General features: G+C 47.2%; 11 protein-coding genes across 12 annotated transcripts; 5 read left to right on the top strand and 6 right to left on the bottom strand.

Moving 5' to 3' along the window:
- Positions 1–8: 8 nt before the first annotated feature.
- Positions 9–3,035, bottom strand: BDBG_03730. 2 transcript variants are annotated; one of them, XM_031721371.1, is made up of 5 exons: positions 2,930–3,035; positions 2,732–2,824; positions 1,773–2,611; positions 978–1,703; positions 9–895 (listed from the first exon to the last, which is right to left on the bottom strand). In XM_031721371.1, the coding sequence occupies exons 2-5, from the start codon at positions 2,732–2,734 to the stop codon at positions 772–774; spliced, it is 1,692 nt and encodes a 563-aa protein (XP_031577905.1). In that variant the 5' UTR covers positions 2,735–2,824; positions 2,930–3,035; the 3' UTR covers positions 9–771. The 2 variants fall into 2 exon arrangements, with proteins under 2 accessions (XP_031577905.1, XP_031577904.1); XM_031721370.1 differs by having other exon boundaries at positions 2,732–3,035.
- Positions 2,996–4,891, top strand: BDBG_03731 (ubiquitin-like 1-activating enzyme E1 A). Its single transcript, XM_031721372.1, has 4 exons — positions 2,996–3,498; positions 3,556–3,613; positions 3,677–3,848; positions 3,903–4,891. The coding sequence occupies exons 1-4, from the start codon at positions 3,462–3,464 to the stop codon at positions 4,704–4,706; spliced, it is 1,071 nt and encodes a 356-aa protein (XP_031577906.1). The 5' UTR covers positions 2,996–3,461; the 3' UTR covers positions 4,707–4,891.
- A 524-nt stretch (positions 4,892–5,415) lies between these two features.
- BDBG_03732 (uncharacterized protein) lies at positions 5,416–8,147 on the bottom strand. Its single transcript, XM_002625627.2, has 5 exons — positions 7,699–8,147; positions 7,550–7,627; positions 6,645–7,487; positions 6,461–6,590; positions 5,416–6,389 (listed from the first exon to the last, which is right to left on the bottom strand). The coding sequence occupies exons 1-5, from the start codon at positions 7,813–7,815 to the stop codon at positions 6,082–6,084; spliced, it is 1,476 nt and encodes a 491-aa protein (XP_002625673.1). The 5' UTR covers positions 7,816–8,147; the 3' UTR covers positions 5,416–6,081.
- BDBG_03733 (DNA repair protein Swi5/Sae3) lies at positions 8,119–9,813 on the top strand. The gene is made up of 4 exons (XM_002625628.2): positions 8,119–8,426; positions 8,719–8,962; positions 9,038–9,123; positions 9,199–9,813. The coding sequence occupies exons 2-4, from the start codon at positions 8,795–8,797 to the stop codon at positions 9,386–9,388; spliced, it is 444 nt and encodes a 147-aa protein (XP_002625674.1). The 5' UTR covers positions 8,119–8,426; positions 8,719–8,794; the 3' UTR covers positions 9,389–9,813.
- On the bottom strand, positions 8,540–12,674 carry BDBG_03734 (uncharacterized protein). Its single transcript, XM_002625629.2, has 2 exons — positions 9,190–12,674; positions 8,540–9,118 (listed from the first exon to the last, which is right to left on the bottom strand). Exon 1 carries the CDS (start codon positions 11,736–11,738, stop codon positions 10,107–10,109), a length of 1,632 nt encoding a protein of 543 aa, XP_002625675.1. The 5' UTR covers positions 11,739–12,674; the 3' UTR covers positions 8,540–9,118; positions 9,190–10,106.
- A 195-nt stretch (positions 12,675–12,869) lies between these two features.
- Positions 12,870–13,877, top strand: BDBG_03735 (cyclin domain-containing protein; the record flags this gene model as incomplete). Its single annotated transcript, XM_002625630.1, has 2 exons — positions 12,870–13,124; positions 13,236–13,877. The coding sequence occupies 2 exons, from the start codon at positions 12,870–12,872 to the stop codon at positions 13,875–13,877; spliced, it is 897 nt and encodes a 298-aa protein (XP_002625676.1).
- A 120-nt stretch (positions 13,878–13,997) lies between these two features.
- Positions 13,998–14,611, bottom strand: BDBG_03736 (uncharacterized protein). The gene has a single exon (XM_031721373.1). It carries the CDS (start codon positions 14,405–14,407, stop codon positions 14,111–14,113), a length of 297 nt encoding a protein of 98 aa, XP_031577907.1. The 5' UTR covers positions 14,408–14,611; the 3' UTR covers positions 13,998–14,110.
- A 352-nt stretch (positions 14,612–14,963) lies between these two features.
- On the top strand, positions 14,964–16,167 carry BDBG_03737 (autophagy-like protein 3; the record flags this gene model as incomplete). Its single annotated transcript, XM_031721374.1, has 2 exons — positions 14,964–15,505; positions 15,576–16,167. The coding sequence occupies 2 exons, from the start codon at positions 14,964–14,966 to the stop codon at positions 16,165–16,167; spliced, it is 1,134 nt and encodes a 377-aa protein (XP_031577908.1).
- Positions 15,814–19,495, bottom strand: BDBG_03738 (uncharacterized protein). The gene is made up of 3 exons (XM_031721375.1): positions 19,268–19,495; positions 16,208–19,199; positions 15,814–16,075 (listed from the first exon to the last, which is right to left on the bottom strand). Exon 2 carries the CDS (start codon positions 18,810–18,812, stop codon positions 17,595–17,597), a length of 1,218 nt encoding a protein of 405 aa, XP_031577909.1. The 5' UTR covers positions 18,813–19,199; positions 19,268–19,495; the 3' UTR covers positions 15,814–16,075; positions 16,208–17,594.
- Positions 19,496–20,195: 700 nt separating this feature from the next.
- Positions 20,196–21,626, bottom strand: BDBG_03739 (dolichyl-phosphate beta-glucosyltransferase; the record flags this gene model as incomplete). The annotated part of the gene is made up of 3 exons (XM_002625634.1): positions 20,196–20,561; positions 20,663–21,442; positions 21,507–21,626. The coding sequence occupies 3 exons, from the start codon at positions 21,624–21,626 to the stop codon at positions 20,196–20,198; spliced, it is 1,266 nt and encodes a 421-aa protein (XP_002625680.1).
- A 2,025-nt stretch (positions 21,627–23,651) lies between these two features.
- BDBG_03740 (uncharacterized protein) lies at positions 23,652–23,870 on the top strand (the record flags this gene model as incomplete). The annotated part of the gene is made up of 1 exon (XM_031721376.1): positions 23,652–23,870. The coding sequence occupies one exon, from the start codon at positions 23,652–23,654 to the stop codon at positions 23,868–23,870; it is 219 nt and encodes a 72-aa protein (XP_031577910.1).
- Between the last annotated feature and the right edge of the window lie 72 nt (positions 23,871–23,942).

Here is a 23,942-nt window from a genome sequence, read left to right on the forward strand (position 1 = left end):
TTGATATTTTCCACATCACATGGCTGGAAAAATGAGGTACAATAAGTAGTACAGTACATACATTAAAGACGTCATGAATCTAGAAAGAGCGGCGTTTTAGATTTCGCGCAACCCAGCCGCCAAACACCCAGAACCTTGGGACATATTATTTTCCCTTTTGCTGGCCCTTCCTTCGCCGACCAGGCAGGAAGGCGGGTACTTCTAGGTCCTTGCCGACAACATCAGCCGGTGGAATCCTGGCCCCTGGCCTGACCTGAGAAGAAAAACGTGTACGAGAAAATGTGGAGAATTTTCCTGTCCAGGATGTGACTGGGGGAGGAAAACTGTGGGGTTATGATCCTTCCAACTTCTGAGAGGGCCAACACATTGTAATTAATAATTATTAATAAAGACTACAAAATAATGGGTTTGGATACGCCTTCATCACACTGAACGTCGAGTATTACGGAGGCGTAAACAAGGTTTTATGCTTAAAATTATCCCTGTACACACGCCAAGATTTAAACGATCCAGCTGCGGCTAATCAACGCCACAAAAAGCGTCTCCCGATGTTAGGATCGGGATTAGAGCGACTTCAACTGCCGTACAATCGGTATGATTGTGTTATCAACATATAGCAAAATAAAGCACACTCGTCGGGACTCCTATACCCAATTAAACAGTAATACCGATAATTGGGGCGATACCAAGATGAAGAAAAGAAATAATGAGGCGGAAAACAAATGGGCGTACAAGGAAAAGGGGTGGATGAGAAGAGACAGGAAGATCTAGCTATCTGAATTTCATAGAAGGGAAAAATCTGGGGCCGGCAAAGCCGTGGGCAACTACACTTTGAATGTCGATATTACCTCCGCTAAATGGACTCCACAGCTTGATGAGAATGAATTTTCCGGATCTGTGTTTCAAGGTTATTAACATCAAATGCGGCGGGATGGCAAGTGACGGGCATAAGGACTGGGCAGGAAAGTTTTACTTACACAGATGGGTCAAACTTGATGCTAACCATACTCTTCTCCTTCTCAATAAAGAAACGTGCATGCGGTTTCATGACTTCCGGATCAGAAGCGGCTGGCTTGCTCCCACTAGTCAAGGTGTCTCTGTTCCGGAGTGTTGATGAAGGTTCAATTAGACTAGGGAGTAGCCGCCGTCTACCCCTGCTATTAAGCGTGCCGGTTGCATCTACATCACTAATAGCCTGCCTCATTCGACGTCGAAATCGACGTTGTTCTCGAATTAGCGAGCCACTGATCCACCCAGAAGTCTCATCGCTATCAACGTCTAAATCAGGACAACGCATTTCAGATTCGATTTGTTCCATGAGCATTCTGTCAATGTCGGTTGACGAAGGGATCTCTTCAGGATATTCGTCATTGATATCATCATCGGACTTATCATCAAAATGGGTTGTAATACGGAAATCAGAGGAGGAGCTGCGATAAACAATAGGTCCAGAATCGAAGGACGGCGGAGGCGTGGGCTCATTCTCAGAGTCGGACCAGTTTCCTGGCCCTCCTAATGTGGTCCTTTCCAGAGATCGTAACGGTGATCTTGTTGAAGAAAGATATCGATGGGAAAAATTACCCCTCAGATGTCGTCGCCGACGAGGTCGGAGGGGTGATGGGGAGTAAACGATTTGATACTGGGCGGTGCGCTCCAGGAGTTCATCCAACGTCATGGAGACAAAAATCATCCCTTCTTGGATACTACAATAGATGTGTATTCTAGTAAATATTTTGCAGTCAGTTTTGCTAGATTGGGTAATAATCACTTACGGAGCATCAAACCCCGATTTGGGAGCCTTAATGACAATCTTCCTTAAACAAAATGGGGTCTCCCCTTGATGGCGAAGAATCAAGTTGCAGCGGTCGCTTCTCGTGCAGTATACCGAGGAGTCATTGAGCAGAACATTTTCTGGAGATGAATTTTCCCCATTCGCTTCGTACGTTCCTCCGTCACAGCTGACAATCTCCATCTCCAAAGCACCGGGAACAACTTCACCGTAGTGCCCGTATCTAAACCCACGGATTCCCTCCCGCTCATCATTGGAGTCTAGTTTACGTCGTTTAGGTCTCCATCGATCGCCATGGCCTTCAGTGGGACAGTCCCTGGCAGCCATGGTTGGAAGTCTAGCTGGCGAAATAGTGTTGTCAAAACTAGACCCTATAGAGAGTTCTGGCCCCGAAATACGCGCCGCGGCTCGTCTAAGGTTATCTAGTTCGCCGTGGTACGAGTTTCCCCGGCTATCGGCATCCGTCGCGCCCATTAGCATGCTTAGGCGATCTACTATATCAATCCGTGGACGTCGTTGCCCGGTTATAGGGGAGCGTCGGCCTGGCTCTATAGCACTCTGAAGTGCAATTCGTTCTTCCGTGTCCTCGGTATCAACCTCTGAACGACGATCAACCCTGTCATCTAAGACTTGTAATTCACGCCGAAGAACGTTATAGGTGTATTCGCGGACGGGATCGCTCCAGCGGGACATTCGAGCATCAAGTAGGCCTTGCAAATGCTGGAGTCGTGTGTTTAGACGCATGCGATACTGTGTTCGATCAGCGGGGGTTTCCGGCCGATTATTGCCATCAGAGGCAGTGGGAAAATCGAAGTTGCCGGACTATACAATGAATTAATAGTTCGATCAAAGGATATTTGAGTAAGAATCGTTTTAAGTTTTCGTGATATCAATAGAAACTAAACTGTAAGTGTTTGCGGCGGGTCATCGTAGCGCACATACCATTGTGAGTGAAGTCGTCCGGTGAGAACACGGATCACTGTTCTAACTGAAAATCGAACGCGGAATAGCGCGTTTTGGGGTGAACGAGAGGCGCTGTGATAGTTAATGAAAGATCAGGGCGTAAATTCGCTAGTAACGAAACATGCGGCGGGTGAGCCCAAAATCCCGATTAGATAAGAGGCCCAGGATCACGCATACTGTGTCTTCAGGATGTGTATGACGATAAAACCCGCTTCAAAGTCATAGTAGGTTTGTCAGACTCTGATGGGATGGTGAGCGCTGATAGAGGAAACTTGGTGTTGTTGATGGAAGAAGGTCAGATCGGCCTCAAGCCGCGAGCCGATTAGGCAGGTATAGGCGTCTTTGGCGCACAGGCCAAGCGGGCGGCTGAGGTAAGCGCCTTAGCCCTGCCCCGTGCCGCCGCCCGCAAGAGGTCCACGTGACCGGCCTCAACATTGACGTGGTTTGGCATCTTGAGAGATTTCAACAAACAGCCATAACACAGCTTCAAGCTTGCGGGCCAATGCGTTTGCTGGTGGTTTCCATTGCTGGCGCGACAGAAAAAAAAATTCGACTGGAACGAAGCCCAAGCTTTTTACACTGAACATTGAGATCTTTGATTTGCTCCTTGCTCGTTCTTCAGTGAATAACATAGGCTCCATCAATTTCTTATAGTTATACGGAGTAGTTGTGCTGCAATATCTACATTTGAAATTATTTCCTTGCCAGTATGGCGTCAAATAATACGAATAACCAGATAACAGCTGGTGAGTTTTCTAACTTGTTCCTGGAACCGGGGCAGAGTTGCTAACGACTTAATCAAGATGAAATTGCTCTCTATGACCGCCAAATTCGGCTCTGGGGCGTCAAGGCACAGGAAAAGTGCGTTACATCCCCGTAGCTTAAATATAAGTCTGTTCTTTCTGACTTGGGATATTGGAACAGGCTCCGAACTTCGAAAATCCTTCTGGTAACCATCAAGTCACTTGGGGCGGAAATCGCCAAAAACCTTGTACTGGCCGGTATTGGATCTCTCACGATCGTGGATAACGCTATCGTCAAAGAGGAAGATATAGGGGTTCAGTTCTTTCTATCAGATGAACATATCAACCAAAATGTTGCTCCTTTCAATTCCTAATGAATTTAAAACAGAGCTAATACATGTGCGTAGCGAGCAGAAGCGGCTGCCCCTCAAATTATACAGATGAACCCAAGGGTAGATGTGGTTGTTGAAACAATCGATATCAGATCAAAACCACCGGCATTCTTTGCGTCGTACGATGTGACCATTGCAGCAGATCTCGACTACGGCACTATCTGCTTCATAAACAATGCCTGTCGGGTCGCCAACTGTCGTTTCTATGCGGCAGGAGTCCACGGCTTTTACGGCTACATCTTCTCAGATCTCATCAGCCATGACTTCGTGATCGAACGAGAAAAATCAAATGTCGCCGCCGCAGCTATCGAGACACCGACGAGGACCGTCCTAGATGTTAAAACCAAGAAAGAAAACGACAAGATGATTGAAATGATAACAAAGCGCGAAGTCTACTGCCCACTCATGCTTTCAAACACCTCTCCTCTACCTCAAGAATTTACCAAAGTCCGCCGCAAGCGCTTGCAGGTAACACCACTTCTCACCTGCCTACGAGCGCTCTGGGAATTTCAACGAGAAAACAACGGGAGATTGCCAGCAAAGGATGATTTGGAGACATTTATTCGCCTCACCAATGATCGCCATTTAGAACTACGCCTGGACATATCCACACTCACAGCGGAATTCATACGAAGCTTCCTTGACAATCTAGGAAGTGAATTGAGTCCTGTGTCCGCATTCTTGGGTGGCTCGCTTGCTCAAGACGTCATCAATGTGTTAGGTGCGAGGGAACAACCATTGCAAAATCTGCTATTGTTTGATGGCGAACGGAGCGTTGCTCCCATTTACTCCCTTCATCCGATTTTCCCCGAGGATTGAATCAGCAGCGTCACCCTATGAACGCACCAGCCCCCCGCCGTTTTGACAACAGCTGAAAAGAATAGGCCTATTGATGGGGCCAAATTCTATCCCGCATTTCGTTTGGTTGGGCTAAAGTCAGGTTGCTCCCTTACACTTTTAGCAATCTTGCGAAAGTCCATCCATTGGTTTTTTTTTTTTTTTTTTTTTTTTTTTTTTTTTTTTTTTTTTTAAATGTCCACTTCTCGCGAGTGTCAAACGAAGAGGGCATTCTATGCATCTGCATCTACCATATTGAAACTCACGATGGATCTGTCCCTCATCCCAAATAGAAATGGGATAGATCTTGGGTGCGGACGGTACAATGCGGCTCGAAACATACTTCTTTTGCACAAATCGCGCCGCCGATCAGATAACTTATGTTTTTACTATCTTTTCCTCCCGTTTTCCACATGGAACCATCCCTTGGCGTTTAGACTTTCAGTGGAAAATATTATCTGATTGCTTATCGCTTCGGGAGGCGAATCTGTTTGTAAACTCTCTGAAGAGATCTAGCTGAATGGGGTAAAATCGAAAGGGAAGCGGGTAAGCAGCTTGCGAAGAAGATAGAAGCCAAAGCTATATATAATAGAATACGGGTGGGGATATGCTCGTTGTGTTGGCATTCTCCATCCTTCTTAGAAGATAATTGAGAGATCCAAAACCCATAGTAGGGGGTTCAACAATGTACAAGATGTCTGCTTCAACAAAGAAGAAAATATAATTTTTAATATATATGGAGAAATCCTCACCCTCATATTCCCTTTCTAGGCTATGTCTAATGGTTATTTACATAGAAATACGATTCAAAAGCTAGAAATAAAAAATAAGACAAAACTCGACGAGGGCAAAGAAGTAGAGAACAATCAAACTCATTTGCTGAAAAACATGTCCTACAAAGGCAAAGGAAGTACGGAAAGTTATGTACAGAAGAAGCAGCTGATTAACAAGGAAAGACAAAAAAAAAGGACGAAGTGCATGCTTGGATGAGAAGATCAGTAATTAAGTGGGCACTGTTCACCACTCTCATTTGGCTAGTAACAATATTTCCAAGACTTATATCGTTGCTGCAGCGATAGACAAAGCCCAGTATATTGCAAGGTTGGTTACCTATTCCACCTTGAGCTTCCATCTCTCAGCTATCTAAATGAAGAAACTTACATATATACAAAACACAGACTAGGCGTAGGCTCGGAGAATAATAAAACGATATGCATATATTGGCGGGGAAACCAAGCTACATAAAGCCGACATTGCAAAATGCACATGGACGTCATGATGTTTTAAGTCATGTTCGTTTTGTCGGGAAGGGAAAGAAGCTCATTTTGATAACGGCTAAAATCACATATTTCCTTAATTAGGGCGCCCGTTCTAGGTTTTTGGCCCCATTATCGAGCGGCGTGCTGATGGGACTATCATCGTCCTGGTCTTTATCAGCCCCGCCTATCAGGCCTTCTAGCTCAAATTCCTCTGCATCGTGAATATGTTGAATTTGAGATTGGCGACGAATATGGCCGTTCGGGCCCATGCGGCCATTACGGTGAGGGGTAGAGGTAGGAGGATGGCCACGTAGCCGGCGAGAACGGGAAGACGGCCTACTGCCGTTGTATTTTGCAGTCTCAGGCCACGCGTGGACCGCATACACGTGAATGAGGACGTTGACGACTAACCGGCTAGATGAGTAAAATATACAAAATTTGAGGCTAAACGGGTCGTTTTGACGAATGTTGACTTACATAGGAATAGGATGAATGCGATGCTGTAGAGAACAAGGACATAGGCAACGTGAGATATACCCGCATTTGATATAAGCTCCATTTGCTCCTCCGTGGCGCCCATAAAAAGGAAGCCAGAGGCATATAGAAGCTACACTGTGTTAGCTTCCCGCGAGTGAAGTGCAGTGCCTCGTCAAGAACTTACGAATGGAGTGATATATTGAAAGCTGTTGGGATCAGTTCCATCAAGGCTCAGGGTGCTCCGGTCTTTCAAGACAAAGGCAATTTCTATGATTCTTGCTGCCCCTGCACCCATCAACGTATAGCCGAAGAATGCGTGAACCATGGTGCTAAGCATCAGATGTTGCTGATGGGAAGACATGGAATATCCTGTAAGCAGAATAACTACGCCCGGGATCAAATTTCTTTTGGGTTGGCCATTTCTCTTTCTGCTCAACCAGATACCAAGCAACCCGGCACACCACCAAACAATGCCCATGCTTGTGTGTTCGATATCGTTGTGAGCCCAGGGCTGTCCCCAGCGGTGTTCCGTAAAGGTGTTTATGCATCCCCAAACCGCAATAACCACGGAATCGAAGAACTCTTGGCTCCGGCCAGTTCGGCGAAGCCAGTATTGCCCGACAAGGAGAAGGACTGTGAGAAGTATTCCGTACGCGATAAACGCACTGCCCATGATAAAATGCGCAAGACATTGTCCAAGGTGGTCTTTACGGCAGAATCCTAGAGCCGTTATCCCGCCGAATATCATTTGCACCCAGCTCACCACAGGCATCACCTTGCCCGCCACGCCATGAGCTCCAACAACATACTGCCGTATTCTGCCATGAATGCCTCGCGATAAGTGAAGTTTGAGATAGATTCCTAGGACAACTTGCGCAACAAGCATGATCATTAACACATTCGCGAACGAGGCGTGGATATTTTTGGAAAACTGCCGTCCCTTGTGTAAATGGCCCATAAAGTACGCCAGAATCGCTATGATACTGCCAACGATCTGTACAGGAACATGCCAGCGTGACCGGGTGATCTAAGAAAGACGAGATGATGTTAGATCCAATATCGCAGTGTTTGGGAACTGACAACACTCACCCCAAGTACCATCCCAGTGGGAAATATCAGTCCGAACGCAACGGTCATTAGGATGATATGTATCCATAATATCGAATCCTGAGGGAAAAGTATGAGTTAGAAGGAAAATTCTACATCTAGGTACAAACAATTGGGCACTGCCAACGCACGAGCGGATCCCCTGAAATGACCTGGCCTTCCGGGAGTTGGGAATGGTCTCCATGGGCAAGTGTATGTCTCGCGAAGTGCCAGAGCAGAACTGGCACAGAAACCATCAACTTCAACATTGTCGGTAAGAAATGTGACCCAACAAGGTCTAGCTTAACGGAAGCAAAACAATCATAAATGAAAATCCAATATCTTGAAAGAATAAGGTCGATGTATCTTATCACGAACACCGATTAGGGATATTTAAGTGTCCGCAGGTGAGGTGGGTCATTCCACTCCCGATACAGCCACGGAAAGAAATGAAGGTGTGGAACTTCGAGGCCTCATTGCGGTGTGACCCGGGTGATTAAGTGCAAATTGAACCGGGACCAGGCATCGTAGAGTTGTCGACGTTTTATCGTTGGAAGTTGTGAATACTTCTTGTTTCTTTGCACGGAAACGCGGCTCGAAGTTCCGTCATTCCATCAGGTCAGGTCAGGGCCTTTAGCCAGGGAACGCACACGTGATTCTAGCGCCTTCCAAAGTTTCCTGAGAATATCAGAATATCAGCTCCGGAATTCCATCCCATAAACCTCAGCGGTTTTACCACTGCATCCGCATCCAGGATCTTTCATCATTGATCTAGGCTTCACAAAATGTGAAAACAATTGGTAGTTTCTGAATCGGTTCACTACACTTTCGTTGGTGAAGGGAAATCACGATCAAATCGTGTTATAATTTTCATTTCCATGTATGTACTGCTATATAAGCTATCATGAACGGAGGCCGTTTTTGTCCAAGTGCTTGTTTGTTGCAGAACCTCCGAAATCGCATCTCACATTAGCAGATGAGAGTGTCCGCATTTGAACTCTTCACTCCTATAAAAAATCATTTTGCCTTCCCGCGACTTTGCTTGCTACCTCCAATTCCTAGAGATGTTATGAGTACCGTGATCTACATTGCACCCCTTTGCTGTCCCTCTCTCCTAGTTGGGCTATCGGGATTGTTCAAGGAATTTTATATTGATAAGTTTGAAATCCCAGAGCAAAGTACGAAATATCTTCGAACAAAACGGAGGAATCTAACCTGATTATTTAATTGAGCCGACCAAAACAAATAATGGCTCATCCCCTGGATCACATTCCAGTGGCAAACACAGAGCAAGCAACCTCAAGCCCACGGCCAACAGCATCACCAGCGAGCTCCTTATCTAGACCGGAGCCTGATCCATCTCTCCTGGGGAGTCCCACTCCCAGTCGGTACAGTGACAAGCATGAAAAAATGATTGTTAGCACCCCCCAACTACTATTAACGCATGCTATATAAATCCCATATCGGCACATTTCTAATACTGCTCCTCAGAAATCACTCACCTCCAAAATTTCTACCCTCCACTCCGAAATCTCAAAGACTGAAGCTCTCCTCTCCGAAGCTCAGGTCAAACTAAAGTGTGTAATCTAGCGATCAGCTCTACCGACCCCAGCTATCCAATGTGACAATCCCGATTCACTAACCCACAGCAGTCCCCCGAATACCCAAGGCACGGGTACAGATAAGGACGCCGCCGCCATTGTCCAGCGACATATCCGTCTGTTGCATGAGTACAATGAGATCAAGGATATTGGGCAGGGGCTGATGGGCCTGATTGCGGAAGCGAGAGGAGTTAGATATGTGGAAGTGCAACGGGATTTTGGAGTTGAGGCCGGGGATTGAGCGGCGCGGAGGACCCGGGGTGAGGGAAGGTGATTCCGATACGGAGTTTTCGGGCGTTTATGTTGATATATATCGTTGTTTTCGTTAATGTAAGGGGTGTTAAGAACCACTGTGCTAAAAAGATATGGGTGGGTGGGTAATCGGGTGTTGGTAGACAAGGAGTTATAACTATGTTTTATCTTGTGAATGAAGGTCTTCGAGTGGGGGGAGATCTTGGGGAAATACAAGGGGTTAACTTCTTAGAGAATGCATCAAGATCTATCCTCTCTTCAAACAAACAGAAAATAAAAATAAAAAAAATAAAACAATGTAGAGAAGGCTGTCTAATATTAAAACCAGTTAGTTAAAACTTCTATCACTGAAAGAATCAAATCCAACCTCGCTCGCTGCTCGCAGCGAACATAATCCAAAACACAGTAGAGAAGAAAGGCAAATAATATTTATCGAGAGGAAAATAATAAACCGTAGCATAAAAAAGTCACAATCTCCACAACGCTATCAAGACAGGGAAAAACCACTATAATTATCCAGTCCTGTTCTCATAAATAAAACAACGTATATATGTATAATACCTACCACATATCGCCATATCATCGTCAACTCTCATTCTCAAAATATCTCATTCCCAATAAAAGCGAAAAAAAAAAGAAAAAAGAAAAAAAGAAAATAATAATGAACAAAAACTTCTTAGCATCATGAACAAAATATTCACTTTTACTCATCCCCCGACCAACGTAATACACTCATCAACTGCAGCCTCCAATTCCCCAATTCTATTCTTAAGTCCCCGATTCTCCTCCTTAAGTACAGAGACTACCCCCCACGCATCTGACGCAGTGGCTCCATGGCAGTTGGAGCATCGGGAAGTAGAAAATGGGCTTGAACTCATAAACGAAGCTCCAAGGTTAGCTGACGATATACCCCTGAGCACTCTGTCGTAAGCGGAGGGTTTTGTTGCCGGGGCTGCGGGTTTGGATTGCACTGTCGATTGCTGTGGTTGTGGCTGTGGCCGTGGTGGTGCCAGTTGGTCCTCTGAAAGCGATGGGAGGGGTGTAATAGAGAAGCCGATATCTGGCGACGACGCGCCGGAGGCCCTTGTCGCTAATGTCGAGGGGGAGCCTAGATTTTCATACTTTCGAGAGAATATACTTTCGGTAGTGCTCTCATCGCCGGATTCGAAGCCTGAGTCACTGTAGAAGGTGCCACAGCTGGAGCGTTTGCTGTGGCGTTTTGTAGACATGGTCTCAGGGCCGTCTCTGCTTCCGTCCTTGGCAGCGCAGCTGCACCTGCGATGGTGGCTGTGATCCTGATAATGGGCTGGTTCGGGTTCTCTGACAAGGACAATACTTCGTTTCCGCGCCTCTTCTTCTTCATTTTCTTGGCGCTTCTGGCGCTCGAGTTTAAGTTCCTCTGCCATGGCTTTCATGGCTTTGTCCTGTTCGTCCACCTTCTCTGCCATCCCGTTCAGTTGATTTTTGATATTTAGCAGGCGTGATTGCGTCTCTTCCAGCTCTTCCCCCAGTGATGATTTTTCTGCTAGTGCTTCATGGAGTGCAAACGTCCGTAATTTATATGCAGCTTGGAGCTGACCAATAACACGCTCCGCGTTGTATTGGAGACTCTTGAGGGCTTCGGGTGCTGGAAGATCCGTCGAGCCAGAAGGGAAAAGTACTGAGCTCACATCGAGGTTTAGAAATTCGTCGTCTGCAGGTTCAGGTAGTTGGCCTCGAGTCGAGTCTTGGGATTGAGGTCTGGGCCCGAAAAAAGAAAACCGAGCTGAGGAGCTCACTTGTTTTAGTGGGGAAGGCATGCTCACCCTTTTCGTGAAATTTCTTTGAGCTCGCGGCGGGAGTGATTCTGTCATTTCCATTGCTGTATTGGGCCGGTCCGTGTTGTTGGTTGTGGCTTCCTCGGCGTACGAGCGTACCAGGCCGAAGCGAATCGGTGCGGATTCCCCTTGGAAGAGACCCGTAAATAGCGTCGCTGGGCGACTTGATTTAGGCGACGTAATCTTTTGCTCGGTATTTGGCTCTAGATTAACCTCATCTAGGCGATTTAGGTGCTCGTTACCGTTGGTATGAGGCCTGGTACCTGGGAGAGAAAAAGTTTCGGTTTTCGCTCGGCGGTGCGCAGCTGTGTTTGCTTCTATTTTCGGGTGCGTTGTGGTATTGAGGGATGGCCTAAATGTGGAAATTGTGGGAGGAGCATCTATTGAACTCCTATTATCTCCATATGTTGAGTCAAAGGGTAGTTCACAATGTGGGAGTTGGCTCGGGGAGCGGTTGTGGAAATATGTCAGGTTGCGGATTGTTGTAGAAGCTTGGGATAATTTCGATTCAGAGCTGAGCATTGGGTAAAGGGGCGGGAACGAGGAATGATAATATGATTCCAGCGACCTTTGAAAACCGAGACTAGTTGTTTGTTTATTTGCCAACCTGCAATCACCACGTATTGGGCCGTAAGCCTTCAACTCAATTGGCCGGTGCTTCAGGCTTAACAAGTAGTTACAGTACAACTAGCTGGTGGTGAAATCCAGAACCTTCTCGCGAGGCAGGTTGAGGTCTCCAAGGGCGGGATAGGCGACGACCTGGAAAACGTGCTCACCTATCGTGAGGATAGAAAATTGCCTGAGTGTCCTTGAGGGTGTCGGTGAGTAGTTAGTTATTTAATAATAAATACTCTGTAGTCTGGGGTTTGTTGATGGATTTAATAATAAACACGACACGATCACGCTGCCAAGGTACGCGAGAAGCGATAGTGGCTATTCAGATCTTCGCAGATACCGCTTGCACGACGCAACGGGGGAGTCAAATTCAACTGCGATTAATGTTTGAGGTTGAAATAAATAAAATGAAGGAACAATGTCTTTGTTCTTTTAACCCCTCATGGTCTGACTGTTTCCCCTCTCATCTAATTCGCCGCGTTGGCGATTAATCGAGAGGCTGGGGTGAATACCGCTCCAACCAAGACAGGGAAAGCGGATATTCCATCCGTCATACAGTTGAATGAAGGACCGCCTCTCCCACGTTCTCAAGATTCGAAACCCGGGTTTTGATGATCGTTCAAACTGAGCTGCCAGCCTTCGCTGTTTCAGCTTGATGCTAGTTACTCAATCCGTAGTACGTTTGAGTCTGGGCCGTATAGAAACGCCGAGCTCGTTGCTTGCATCTGGTGCAAACCATGGCTTTCCTATATCTGTTCTACCCTAATCTGGACTGGGTAGAGGATTGAAAATAAATAACTAACTTATAAATAGTCAGTTAGTTATACTCCATAGACATATAAAGTACCCAATCTGCGACGAGGAAGTCGGATGCCCCAAATCAGGAAATTAAGCCCTAAGCCCTAACTCTAGCAACTCCGTCGCGGACTTCCTTGCCTTTTTTTTTGTAGCTCTGCGTTAGCAAGGTCCGGCAGCGACGACGACAACGACGACGTCCATCGTCATTGACAGCAGCTACTTTCACCGCAGGAAGCCACAATGGCTCCCGCGGCTTCATTGGACAATCTATCAAATCCTCTTGTGACTGCTGCCCAACTGGCGACCTCATCCTCCTCACTTGACGGTGTTACCATAGATTTGGAGACATCCGTTCGGTATGCAGGTGTTCGACTTACCCAGGCAGCTGGAATCCTTTTACAGCTTCCGCAGGATGTGATCGCCAAAGCTATTGTGGTTTTCACAAGATTTTGGGTTGGCCCTGAAGGAGGCAGCCTTGCTGTTTATTCTGCAAAGGTTGGATGCTCTTTGTGTACTCGTCCTGTGGAATAAACAATACAAATATTTCCCCCCCAGGAGCTGAAAGAATGAACTAAAGCTAACCATTTTTGCGCATCGTCTACCTAGGATATATCTGCCGCATCGCTCTATCTGATGGCGAAACTTTCCTTTACACCAATTTCTCCACGCTCAATTATCAATGTTTTCGCGTTCCTTCTCTCCCCAGAAGCTTCTCCGTTGGATTTTACCAACCCACATCCGCCCTCGGGAAAGCCGATCCCGGAAGCATACTACGTATCAGAAGGGAGCTACCAGGCAGAGCGGCTAGCTTTAATGAAGATGGAAGCTACCGTTCTGCGCACTCTGGCCTTCAACACGCACGTCACCCTGCCCCATACCATTGCCCTTACATATCTACAAACACTTGGAGCATCCTCAGCGGCAGTGTCAAAAAGAGTTTTTCAACATTTAAATGCAGCGTTGCTCTCTCCACAACTGTTATATTTGACGCACCAGCCAAATGCATTAGCAGTGTCAGCAATATATCTGGCAGCTAGAGAGGAGGGCGTGAAACTAGTGGATGACGAGTGGTGGGAAGTTTTCGACGTGGATAGGGAGGAGTTAGGTTTTCTGGTTGTTGGGATGAGAAGCATGGAGAATTTTGCGACCGCTGAGAAAGAGAAATGGAAAGGCCGCCGGGTACCGTTGACTGTTGACCAGTTGGAGGCGGAGCAGGAGACGCGGAAGATGCTGGAAGAAGGGGAATGAGCAGGATTCTCTTTTCCATCCGGAGTGAAAAATTTAACATACCCACTTTTTTTCGACAGATTGAACGCTCTTGGCTTGCGCGCATAGTCTCTTCTATGGTGATTGAAGTGACGATAGCCCTCTTCCACTATCGCAAGCGATGACCTGCGCTGATGGTCTAGTGGCATCAGTATTCTACTGGAATTTCACAGATTCACAATCCCTACTGGATTAGATGAAATACTGCTACGAGCTTAAAACCACCCGCAGCCCACATTAGGCTTATCGCGACGCTCCAGTTCAGAAAGCTGAGAGCTTAAATCTCCTTGTTTCTTCTGGGCTGGAGAGCCTAAAATTCCTTGTTTCTTTCCTGGTGCGACGCTGTAACCACCGATGTTTATGCGAATACTCAACTCAATGGCGGCCAACCATTTTAGAAGGGGAAGGACGCTGCTGGAGGGCCTATGTTGGGCATTTACATGCTTCTGCACTGCCAGATTTGCCGTTGACGGTAGCTGGCAAAGGCGAAACACTTTCGTCTCTCCAAGCATAGTAACTTCACAGAAGCTCCTCTGTGCATAGAAGTGCTCCGGCTCAGAATATGTTTCAAATTATGGCTTTGTGTAAATACGAATGGTCACGGGGTTACTAGGTGTCGCATTCACGTCTCCTGAGCTTCTATTTTTATCATAGGGCTGAATTTTCTGGTGATAACTGCCGCCTGATTCCTCATGCAGCTTCCGTCAACATTTGAGGTTGCATGTGCAATCTACGCATAGTATTTCGGGGAACGCGTCCACAGGTAGGGTAGGGGTATCTGATTGCTCCTGGAATGGAAATACCATCCTCCGCTGACGCGCTTACTCATCCCTCTTTGACGCCTGCTCTGTGTGCACGTGATTCCATCACTCCGTCATATTGGAAGCTTGCAGACAATCAACACAACTGCAACCTAGAAGAGGTACATCCCGCTATCGATCTTGCTATCTAAACTAATACCTGTCCCCAATATTTGCTTTCTATTGAATTTCTCTTGCTCTTCTGTCGTTAAAACCAACCAGTAGTATTCACAGATAAACAAAATAAAATCCAATAGACCTATTGAACATGAACGTCGTCCGCTCCACCCTGAGCACCTGGAGGGACCGCCTCGCCCCGATATCCCACACCTCCACCTTTCGCTCCACCGGTCAAATAACGCCCGAAGAATTCGTCCTCGCAGGCGATTACCTAGTATATAAGTTCCCCACCTGGTCGTGGGAAGACGCTGCTTCGCCAGCAAAGCGGGCGCCGCATCTACCACCTGGAAAGCAGTTTCTAGTTACTCGCGGGGTACCATGCCATCGACGGCTCGATGATAACTTTGCTGGGGATGCTGGTCGGGAAGATGTTATGGTTACTGATGGTTTGAGCGGTGGTGCTGGAGGTGGTGGTGGGAGTGGCGGCGATGACGATGATGGGTGGTTAAGAACGGGAGGGGGGATGTCAGATAGCCACGAGGCAAGGATCAAGGATGTGCGGACGGTGGATGAGGCGGGGAATATTGGGGAGAGGGAGGAAGATGAAGAGGAGATTCCGGATATGGAAGATGACGACGATGATGAAGAAGCTATTATCAGGGAACCGGCTGGAAAAACCGAGACTGATACGTGAGTTCCTTTTTTTCTACTACTAGGATGAGTATTGGACTGTACTCATATATTGACATTTACCTCACAGACCCCTCCGCACTTACACGCTCTACATAACCTACAGTCCCTACTATCGAACCCCGCGCCTCTACCTTTCCGGCTACATCTCCCCATCCGAGCCACTCGCCCCACACCTCATGATGGAAGACATCGTTGGCGACTACAAAGACAAAACCGTCACACTAGAAGACTTCCCCTTTTTCGACGGCGGCGTAAAAATGGCCAGCGTGCACCCATGCCGCCACGCAAGCGTGATGAAAGTCCTCCTCGACCGCGCCGACGCGGCTCTAAAACTCCGCCGCCAGAAGCTGAAAAATGCTACCTCTGTAGAAGACGCGAGGCGAAATGTGCCTTCGAAAGTTGAGAGTGGGCTGGAGGGTCTGGTTGATGATACGGCGCGTCTGACGATTTCACCTGAACAGCAGCAGCCGCTGCAGCAAGCGGCGGGGGCTGCGGGTGGTAATGCGGGAGATGAGTGGGAAGTGTTGCAGCATGAGGGTGGTGAGGAGTATGAAGAGCAGCGCGTGGCTATGAGAGTGGATCAGTACTTAGTCGTTTTCTTGAAGTTTATTGCAAGTGTGACGCCGGGTATCGAACATGACTTCACCATGGGGGTTTAGATTCCCGGATTACAGGGGCTCGCTCTACTTTTTGCCATACATCTGTTCACTCTTGTGCCATGACGGAGGAATGAATGAATGAATGAATTGATGGTTGAATTGATGGGTTTGTCTGCTCGCGGCATAGGAGCTTCGTCCAACCCAGGATGGCCAATGCAGTTTTGGTTTCATTCCACATCTGACGTCAACTTTCCTCTTTCTTGCCTTTCGCGGGGAATCGCTGCTTTGGCTTGAGTTCGACGGGCACTTTTTTTTCATTTTGCATTTCATCTTTCTTGATTTATTTATGATAATATCTCCCCATGTGCTTTTCTCCTTCCATTTTCTGATGATGCTCTTAAGTTTATGTACACGATCCCCTTTTACTTTGGAGAGACTGGAGGAGTTCGGCGCGATCTATTCCGTTGGCAAGAAAACAACGAAATCTTACAAATAATACCACAAGAATACATTTGAATTTATCTAGACATTTCCCCGTATCTCTCACTTTTTCTCTCCTTTCCTAGCCACATGGTTCGTATTGAGGCAGAATCATGCCATTTAGCTCCGTAGATGTACATGTACATTGTACATGTACATAGCTGCACAAGGCCATGGATGGAATTTCGTATGCTAGCCCGTGGACTTATCTCTACAGAGCTCCTGGATTTCCTAGTGGACTATTCATGCTCTCTACATGAACTGACGCATTGAAGCAACTGTGGGTAGGGGTAGCGGCAAGAAAAGGGAATTTGACGGACATTACTTTCACCCCGGGCTCGCAAGACAGAAAATGACCCACTAGGAAGAATTCACGCAGCTGTGTATAAATGTATTGATTTAGGATGATGCTATGTTGATTAAACGTGGGTGTCCGTATATAAATATACTCTCTATATTGCATGTGCTAGATAAATAATGTGGAAGACTTCTAGGCATGGCCTTTTGCAATTACGCGCATTCGTTCGTTTTCTGTTCCCCGTTAACCCCGCGTTGATGCTTTTGTACACACCACAGGCAGGGTAACAGGAGTGAGGACTGCCAGGAACTGCAATAGCTGACCATCTGAGTAGTCCTTATGAAATATGTCTAAAAGCATGGAGTACTGCGTAGTATGTTCCATCGCTACGACAACTGAGTTGGAGTCAGGTATGAGGTAAGAAGAAAGGGTGAGATTGAGATTATTCGAGAGAAAGATCCGCCTCCAAAGCAAAACAGTTAAGGCCACCAGGAAAGAATAGGGAAGAGGTTGAGATGGTAATTAAGAAGTATATATTGAGATGGCCCATCAACATCGTAGTCCAAATATTTAATACCAAAAAAGGGGCATCCAAACCCCATAATGTTCATGAGTGGATATATTGCTTGATATATATAACACAGGTTCCTTTTTCCCCACTTGTTAAAAGTAAATATGAAGGTTAAAATAAATGATAGGATATAGATTATTATAAGGTCCCAAATGCAGAACCAAAATTAGTGCTGTGTTTGAATTTGATGCCGGTTTCTGGTTCGGGTTCTGACAGCGGTTGTTCATCATCGGATAGATTGTTTTCAAGCTCGTCAGAATGGGAGGTAGGGCCCGGTCCAGCTAGCCTTCTCGCTTCATTCAATAATTTTTGGTCCAGGGCCTCGAGAAACTCGATGTCCTGTTTCTTGTCATTTTTCAGCCCTAATGGCCCTTGGAGGGCCGGGTCTTCGTCGACCTCAGGAGAGTAGGTCTCCCCTGGCTCAAGGGTTTGTCGCGGCGCGAGGGGAGATTCCGTCGTCAATGTACCAACTTCAGTGGATATATTGCTCGTTGCCACACCCGGATCGATGACTGTCATTGGAGTATGCCCTGCATCTCTCACGAGGTTCTCTTGTGGTGGTCCTAATTCCGATCGCGCGATTGGCACTGGTTTCTTGGTTTCTACCAATTTGGAGTCCATGGTTTGGTCTGGAGATGGTGATATGACTTCTGAGGGAGAGGCCGAAGAGGCCTTCGCGAGGATATCTGGGCCTAGTGCGGTAGATTTTAGAGTAATCCCATCTAAGCTGCTATCAACTAATTCAATGGGGACTCCGACTGTGCTCTGTCGATCGACGGGTCGGGCTCTAGGAGACAGGGCCTCGTCGAGCGAGGGGGGTAATCCAACTCCATGGTTGTGGCCGCTAGGGTGCCTCAAGCCTTGGGGGCTCTGCGCTTCATTTTCATCCCAGAATACTCTTGTGGGTTGCATAGTCGGACTTGATCCTTCCCATACATGATGAACATCATGTGCCCGCTCGCTTCCGTGGGGATGGGAGGCCATCCGTGTCCTCTCGACTCTAGCAGTTCTTCTTTGTCCTTGTTCCAACTCCGCAATCCTGTGTCTCATAATAGATCTTTCCTTCTCCCACAGCTTCCGCTCTTCTGCGAACGCTGCTCGTTCACGCTCGAAGCTTAACCGTAGGGATTGGAGGGCTAACTGAGATTGTTCAACGAAGTCGAAAAATTTGACGCTGGGTTGGTCTCTCGATACTCTGCTCGACAATGTAGCGGAGCCATCAGACCGTTCCAGATGAAAGTTATAGGCAGTTGGCGAAGATGCGCGGCGCATCGGAGATGACGTGGGGAACATCCTGTGGTCCTCGTGCGTACAATCATGGCTTTCGCCACAACGTTGTGGAATAGTCTGGGCCATGCCTACCGGGAAAAAAGAGTCGGAAACTTTTGTGCACGTAGTTTGGATATTGCTAAATCATATTTCCCTGAAAGTTTGACCAGATAAGGCGTCAGAATGAAAAGCTATGGGGTCTGTAAATCAAAGAGATGACTCCGCCAACGTCGCCAAAACATTGCCGCACTCCAGGTTAGAATCGCATCGCGAAACACCGCTATGAGGTACGTCAATCTCAGACCAGCTCGTAGCGTATAGAAACCAAAAAATAAATAAATAAATACCAGCGGTGACCGTTGGTCCAGCGATGGATATGTGTGTCTGTGCCTTAGTTTTCTAGGTCGGTAATTTTTAGAGATGAGATGATGCTAGTTCAACTAAGTCAAGGGTCGCGCTGTTGGCTAGCCCTGACTAACTAGTTATTAATACCTAACTTGGTTTATAGGCGACGTCATTTTTTGGTCTATGTCGCGTCTCACCTCAACTGCGGGTTCCTTTCAAGCAGTAGAATATCTCGGATGGAGGCCGATGAAGCAATAAACTATTGATTTATGGATTCTCTCAGATTTTCCTCCACTCTCGCCCTTCAAAGCGCTGCGATCCCGCTTCTTTCGTGTTTCCGTGGCATGAGAGTGTTGTGGAATCTCGACCAGCAAGTATCAGAGCTTATTTAACGTATCGAAGAAATGTATTTACCAAGTAACATGTATACCACCCAGCACTCGGCCAATGGAGCTTGCCATCGGGTTCACTTCCTCAATGCAGGCGGGCAAATTAGGGATATGGCATTATCATTCAACACGCTCCCATTTCATATACGGAGTACAGACAATTGCATTTCACAAATGTGAAACAGCATAACCGTCGGACCGGGACGTACATGGCCCCCACAACCCTTAGGAAAGCAAGGACAATTGAAAATACACATATTCGCTACTGATCAAAGCAAAAGCAGTAATGTGCGTTTTGCTTAATCACAATTATATTTAGTGAAACCCTAGGCCAAACACCAACGATTAGAAGGACGTCATTATTGGGGCCGGGGAGGGAGGGTGAAAGGGGACAGGAAGAAAAGAAGTGAACAAAAAGTCCGTGTTTTATAAGGGTCGATATGGTGTATCAACTCATCATCCGCGAGTAATTCAACATGGATCAAATATGTTCCAAGGGGCTACAATCTTTTGAACTCATGGCTAACACATCGCATGTATGGTGGAAACATTTACCATCCATTTGATACCACGTTGAACGCAGAACCAACGTCATATATATCTATGGGTATATCGTAGTCCACTTAAGGGACATGCCGAGAGAAAATACAGGAACTGTATATACAGAACGAAAACGTAGTGAGAAGCGCCAACCAGTGCAAAAATACAAAAAGAAAAAATACAAGACAGCTGATAGTCACCGAAAAATACCATGGTCTGAAGTCCGCCGATAAACGCCGAACCCCCATGCCATCCGCAAGATAGCCAAACCCCATGCCATGCCCAAACTATCCCATATGACATTCAGCTTGCTCCCCTTGACCTCTCTCCAGCCCACCGGCACCTCAGCCACAGGAATGCCTGCAAATTCAGCAAGCATGAGCATTTCCACGTCAAAAATCCAGCCTTCAGAGTGCATGTAGGGAATGATATATGGCAAAGAGGCGCGGGAGAAGAGCTTGAAGCCACATTGGGTGTCTTTTATAGCAGCGGTGGCGGGTGGAGTAAGGATGCGAAGGATTAGGTGAAAGGAGTGCATGAGGAAGTTTCGAAGCTTAGATCGCTAGTGAGGAGTATATTTGTTAGTAAATGTGGAGTGCAAGGACGAAAGAGTTATGTGATGCGCTCGTGATCTTGGTGTTAAGGCGCATATGTGTACCATACCTTAACCACAGCTTCGCTGCCGACTAGATGTGCTCTGGATCCGATTGCAAGACCTCGAGACGACCCATCTTCTATGCGTTGACAGGCTGATAGTAGCTTCCCAAGGTCGTCGAACCGACTGGCACCATCTGCATCGGCGAATATGACATACTGGCCGCGCACATGCCTCATACCATGAATGACAGCCCCGCCTTTTCCTCTATTCTCCGCTAGGGTGATTACTCGGATTGTCCCTGGTGGGATATGTACTCCTTCCGCGCTTGAAATGGTTGTCCATGGTCCTGCATGGCTCTTGGGGTGTACCGACAGTTGATGGTCTCTAGCAAAGGATAGCGCGGTCTCCACGGTCCCATCTGTGGAACCATCCGACACAATGAGTATTTCCCATCCCCGTGATGGCACACTTATGCTCCCATTTGTCCTTTCGTCGAGTCTACGACGGCGAGTCCCTTCCGACCTCATGTCCTCCTTACGCAAAGCTCCATCTTGCAGACATTCCGCGAGAGTCCCGTACGTCTTCTCGAGATAATTCACAGCCTCTTCCAGCATCCCTCCCAGCCTATCCTCTTCGTTGTATGCGGGCACCACGACGGACATAAAAAGCTCCGCCTTCTCCATTTCTTTTACGTCGCCAGATGTACGACCTCGTAGGCTATCTTGCCAGCAAGGCAGTAGTTGGGGCGCCGTAATTGATCCATCTTCAGCAATAGTTTTGTATCTTTTCTCCTGCGGAAGCGGAGGGCGGGGATTTGGCGCTACGAGGAAGAGAAGAGTATAACCCTGCAAGACGTTTGGTCAATTGAGTGATATGGAAGTCATGTAATAATTTTAAAATAAAACCCACAAGAAGAATGAGCCCGGTAAATGTCGATAGGAGAAATATGAACCATAGTAGAGGGGGAATGCTACCGGCGAGCTCTAGGCATTGGGCGCATATCGCACTCAGGGCTTGGAAGTCCACCATGGTTGGGTCTTCCTGGTCACAGACCAAGACGAAAAGAACGCAAATTCTCCCTCATTCAAAGAGCCTGCACAGAAAGTGGCGAGAAATTAGTGATTGGTCTTGGATTTGCGATCTGTGAATGGAGGTTCTGGAAGGCTGTCAAGCAGCCACATGTCCTTTGGTACTGTGGAGGGACGGTTTAAGCTTCCCGTCGCTCGTTGCTTGGCGTCATTTGGCAGCCAATGGCCAGGAATCCGGCGTCGACCAACTTCATCGCCAACCACAACTACCCTCAGCCATCTTCAACTGTCTTTCCACCACCACAGCAACTGCTCCACACAGCAACAATGTTACTGGAGGGCATATTACGCATTGCTAGGCATCTATAGCTGGATTTTGTCTCAGAAAAACGATAACATCGCGAATTGATCCTGTCACGAATCACTGCACCGCAAGAGCAACCTCGACGGCAAGGCTGGCTGAGCAGCATCGCAATCCCTTATGGACAATGCAGGAATAACGTTGCTTTTGCTCTGAAGAGGGTGATGACAGAGTTCTCTCCCTTACCTAGCCCCTCCAAATCGTCTGCGAATGCCAAAATTCAGGGGTGTGATAGTACCGTTGCGTCCCAAGGGATTAGGTGAATATTTATGCCGGACAAGGCATCGGCGCCTCAGGCGACGAAATTTGACTCATTACTGTCCGTTTTGGAGTCGAAATTATTTGTCAATAACGTGCCTGTCCCAAGAAGCCCCGCATCGAATTGGTTTGCTTGCGAATTTTTCTCCCGAGATCCGGTGCTTCCAGCCCTGTTCAGTGGTTGTCCCCGATGACCAAACAAGTGACTGTTTCTGCGCGGACCGGTTTGAGATTTACAACGTTCAATCCTTGAATTTCCACATGAGTTTCCATCTTTTCTCGTCAACCTGATAAAAAGCAAACTGGGATGAACGTTACAATCCTTCGTCTCATCACTTCTCCGAGCCTACCAGATTTCGACTTTCCGCGATTATTTTCCTGAGGGACCATATAGATCTTGGCATTGCCATTCCACATGCGCAGCATTAGAACGTCAAGGAACCAATGTAACAAGGAGCTCTTTAGACAACTCGTTGCCGAGAACTGGGAATCCATTTACAAGGGGTCGTCCGGGCACAGATGTCGCCTAGCATGCTCTTCTGCAGTTCTAATATTGACTAGGTCTAGGCTTTACAGAGTTCATCTTCTAGACGACACTCACAGCGAGTAGAGCATTTTTAATCAACCTGCCGTTTCCACACTCAGATATGAAGCCGTGTTTTGTCATTATCACACAGCGGCCTATATTCCCTATTTGTGGAGCCAAGAGTTACTCTCTTGATGAATGTTTCACATCACATTTACTCACAATATTTGCCGCCAGGCAAATATCAGATGAAGCCAATTAATCACAGGGATCAGCTCAGGAGGCTCGTGGTTTTCTTCCAATTGAACGGCTGAGTCTAAAGGCCCATTATTGGTGGCTCCGACTCGTGCCTCGAACGTTTCGGCGTGCCAAACAATGATCACAATTCAAAAATATGAGAGATCGTTTTTCAAGCACCGGGATGTGCATTAGTGTCACTGGGAGGTCGCCTTGGTTATCTCACCTCTGGGAAGAAACTGGGGCACAGCTCGAAGGCTGATTTATGGGGTTTTCCCCTTGTCAAATAGCCCGAGCGCACGGCGGTGTCAGATACGTCCTCCAGACTCACGTCACAGCTCTGCTTCGATTCGTTATCAGGGCATTTATCTGAATCATTTTGTCTTCTTTCCTAGGCAACAGGCGGGCAAATAATGTGGATATAACGCAGAGCACAGGCAATACATCAATAAATAAAAACCCAAGAGCCGCGAGATAACTTGATCCTGTGTGGTGATGATTGGGGCTGATCATAACAATACCAGTGCACAGTCAATAGGACTAAGGGATTTCTCCACCATTCCGCCGCAGTGGCTTCGTTCGAGACCCGCCACATACAAGCCAGACACGAAGGATTTTTATCAGGCAACCCTCTCCTATTCCACATGGATCTCATGGAGCAGCCTCGTGGGCCAGTCAAGCCAGGGCTATCACGTGATGGCGAGGCGAGGATGTGCCGACTTTGCCACAAGTATTGCCAGGAATGCCAATCAGTTTATGCATTCAAGGCCATCTCAGTGATGGGCGAAAAGGAAATTTACATGGTATCCACATTTTCGGACGAGGATTTGAAAATGTCAGAACTGCACCCTTTTGGGGTTTAGCTGGTGCGAGAGATCCTCGTAATCATTTCTTGGTTGGCAGGGTTTCGCAGCGTTGAGGAGGGGCGTGGCCGT

The sequence above is a fragment of the Blastomyces gilchristii genome, assembly GCF_000003855.2.
Source record: "Blastomyces gilchristii SLH14081 genomic scaffold supercont1.6, whole genome shotgun sequence".
Lineage (NCBI taxonomy): Eukaryota > Fungi > Ascomycota > Eurotiomycetes > Onygenales > Ajellomycetaceae > Blastomyces > Blastomyces gilchristii.

Coding starts and splice junctions, on each gene's coding strand:
- BDBG_03734 (XM_002625629.2), bottom strand. CDS start 11,738: ATGCTCAGCTCTGAATCGAAATTATCCCAAGCTTCTACAACAATCCGC.
- BDBG_03730 (XM_031721371.1), bottom strand. Junction 1,704..1,772: donor AAATCGGGGTTTGATGCTCC/GTAAGTGATTAT, acceptor CATCTATTGTAG/TATCCAAGAAGGGATGATTT. Junction 896..977: donor ATCAAGTTTGACCCATCTGT/GTAAGTAAAACT, acceptor CTTGAAACACAG/ATCCGGAAAATTCATTCTCA.
- BDBG_03738 (XM_031721375.1), bottom strand. CDS start 18,812: ATGGCCCAGACTATTCCACAACGTTGTGGCGAAAGCCATGATTGTACG.
- BDBG_03736 (XM_031721373.1), bottom strand. CDS start 14,407: ATGCTTGGAGAGACGAAAGTGTTTCGCCTTTGCCAGCTACCGTCAACG.
- BDBG_03733 (XM_002625628.2), top strand. CDS start 8,795: ATGGCTCATCCCCTGGATCACATTCCAGTGGCAAACACAGAGCAAGCA. Junction 8,963..9,037: donor ACAAGCATGAAAAAATGATT/GTTAGCACCCCC, acceptor ACTGCTCCTCAG/AAATCACTCACCTCCAAAAT. Junction 9,124..9,198: donor GAAGCTCAGGTCAAACTAAA/GTGTGTAATCTA, acceptor AACCCACAGCAG/TCCCCCGAATACCCAAGGCA.
- BDBG_03732 (XM_002625627.2), bottom strand. CDS start 7,815: ATGTTGAAGTTGATGGTTTCTGTGCCAGTTCTGCTCTGGCACTTCGCG. Junction 7,628..7,698: donor TCATTTCAGGGGATCCGCTC/GTGCGTTGGCAG, acceptor CTTTTCCCTCAG/GATTCGATATTATGGATACA. Junction 6,390..6,460: donor CGCATTCATCCTATTCCTAT/GTAAGTCAACAT, acceptor CTAGCCGGTTAG/TCGTCAACGTCCTCATTCAC.
- BDBG_03731 (XM_031721372.1), top strand. CDS start 3,462: ATGGCGTCAAATAATACGAATAACCAGATAACAGCTG. Junction 3,614..3,676: donor GGCGTCAAGGCACAGGAAAA/GTGCGTTACATC, acceptor ATATTGGAACAG/GCTCCGAACTTCGAAAATCC. Junction 3,849..3,902: donor ATGAACATATCAACCAAAAT/GTTGCTCCTTTC, acceptor ACATGTGCGTAG/CGAGCAGAAGCGGCTGCCCC.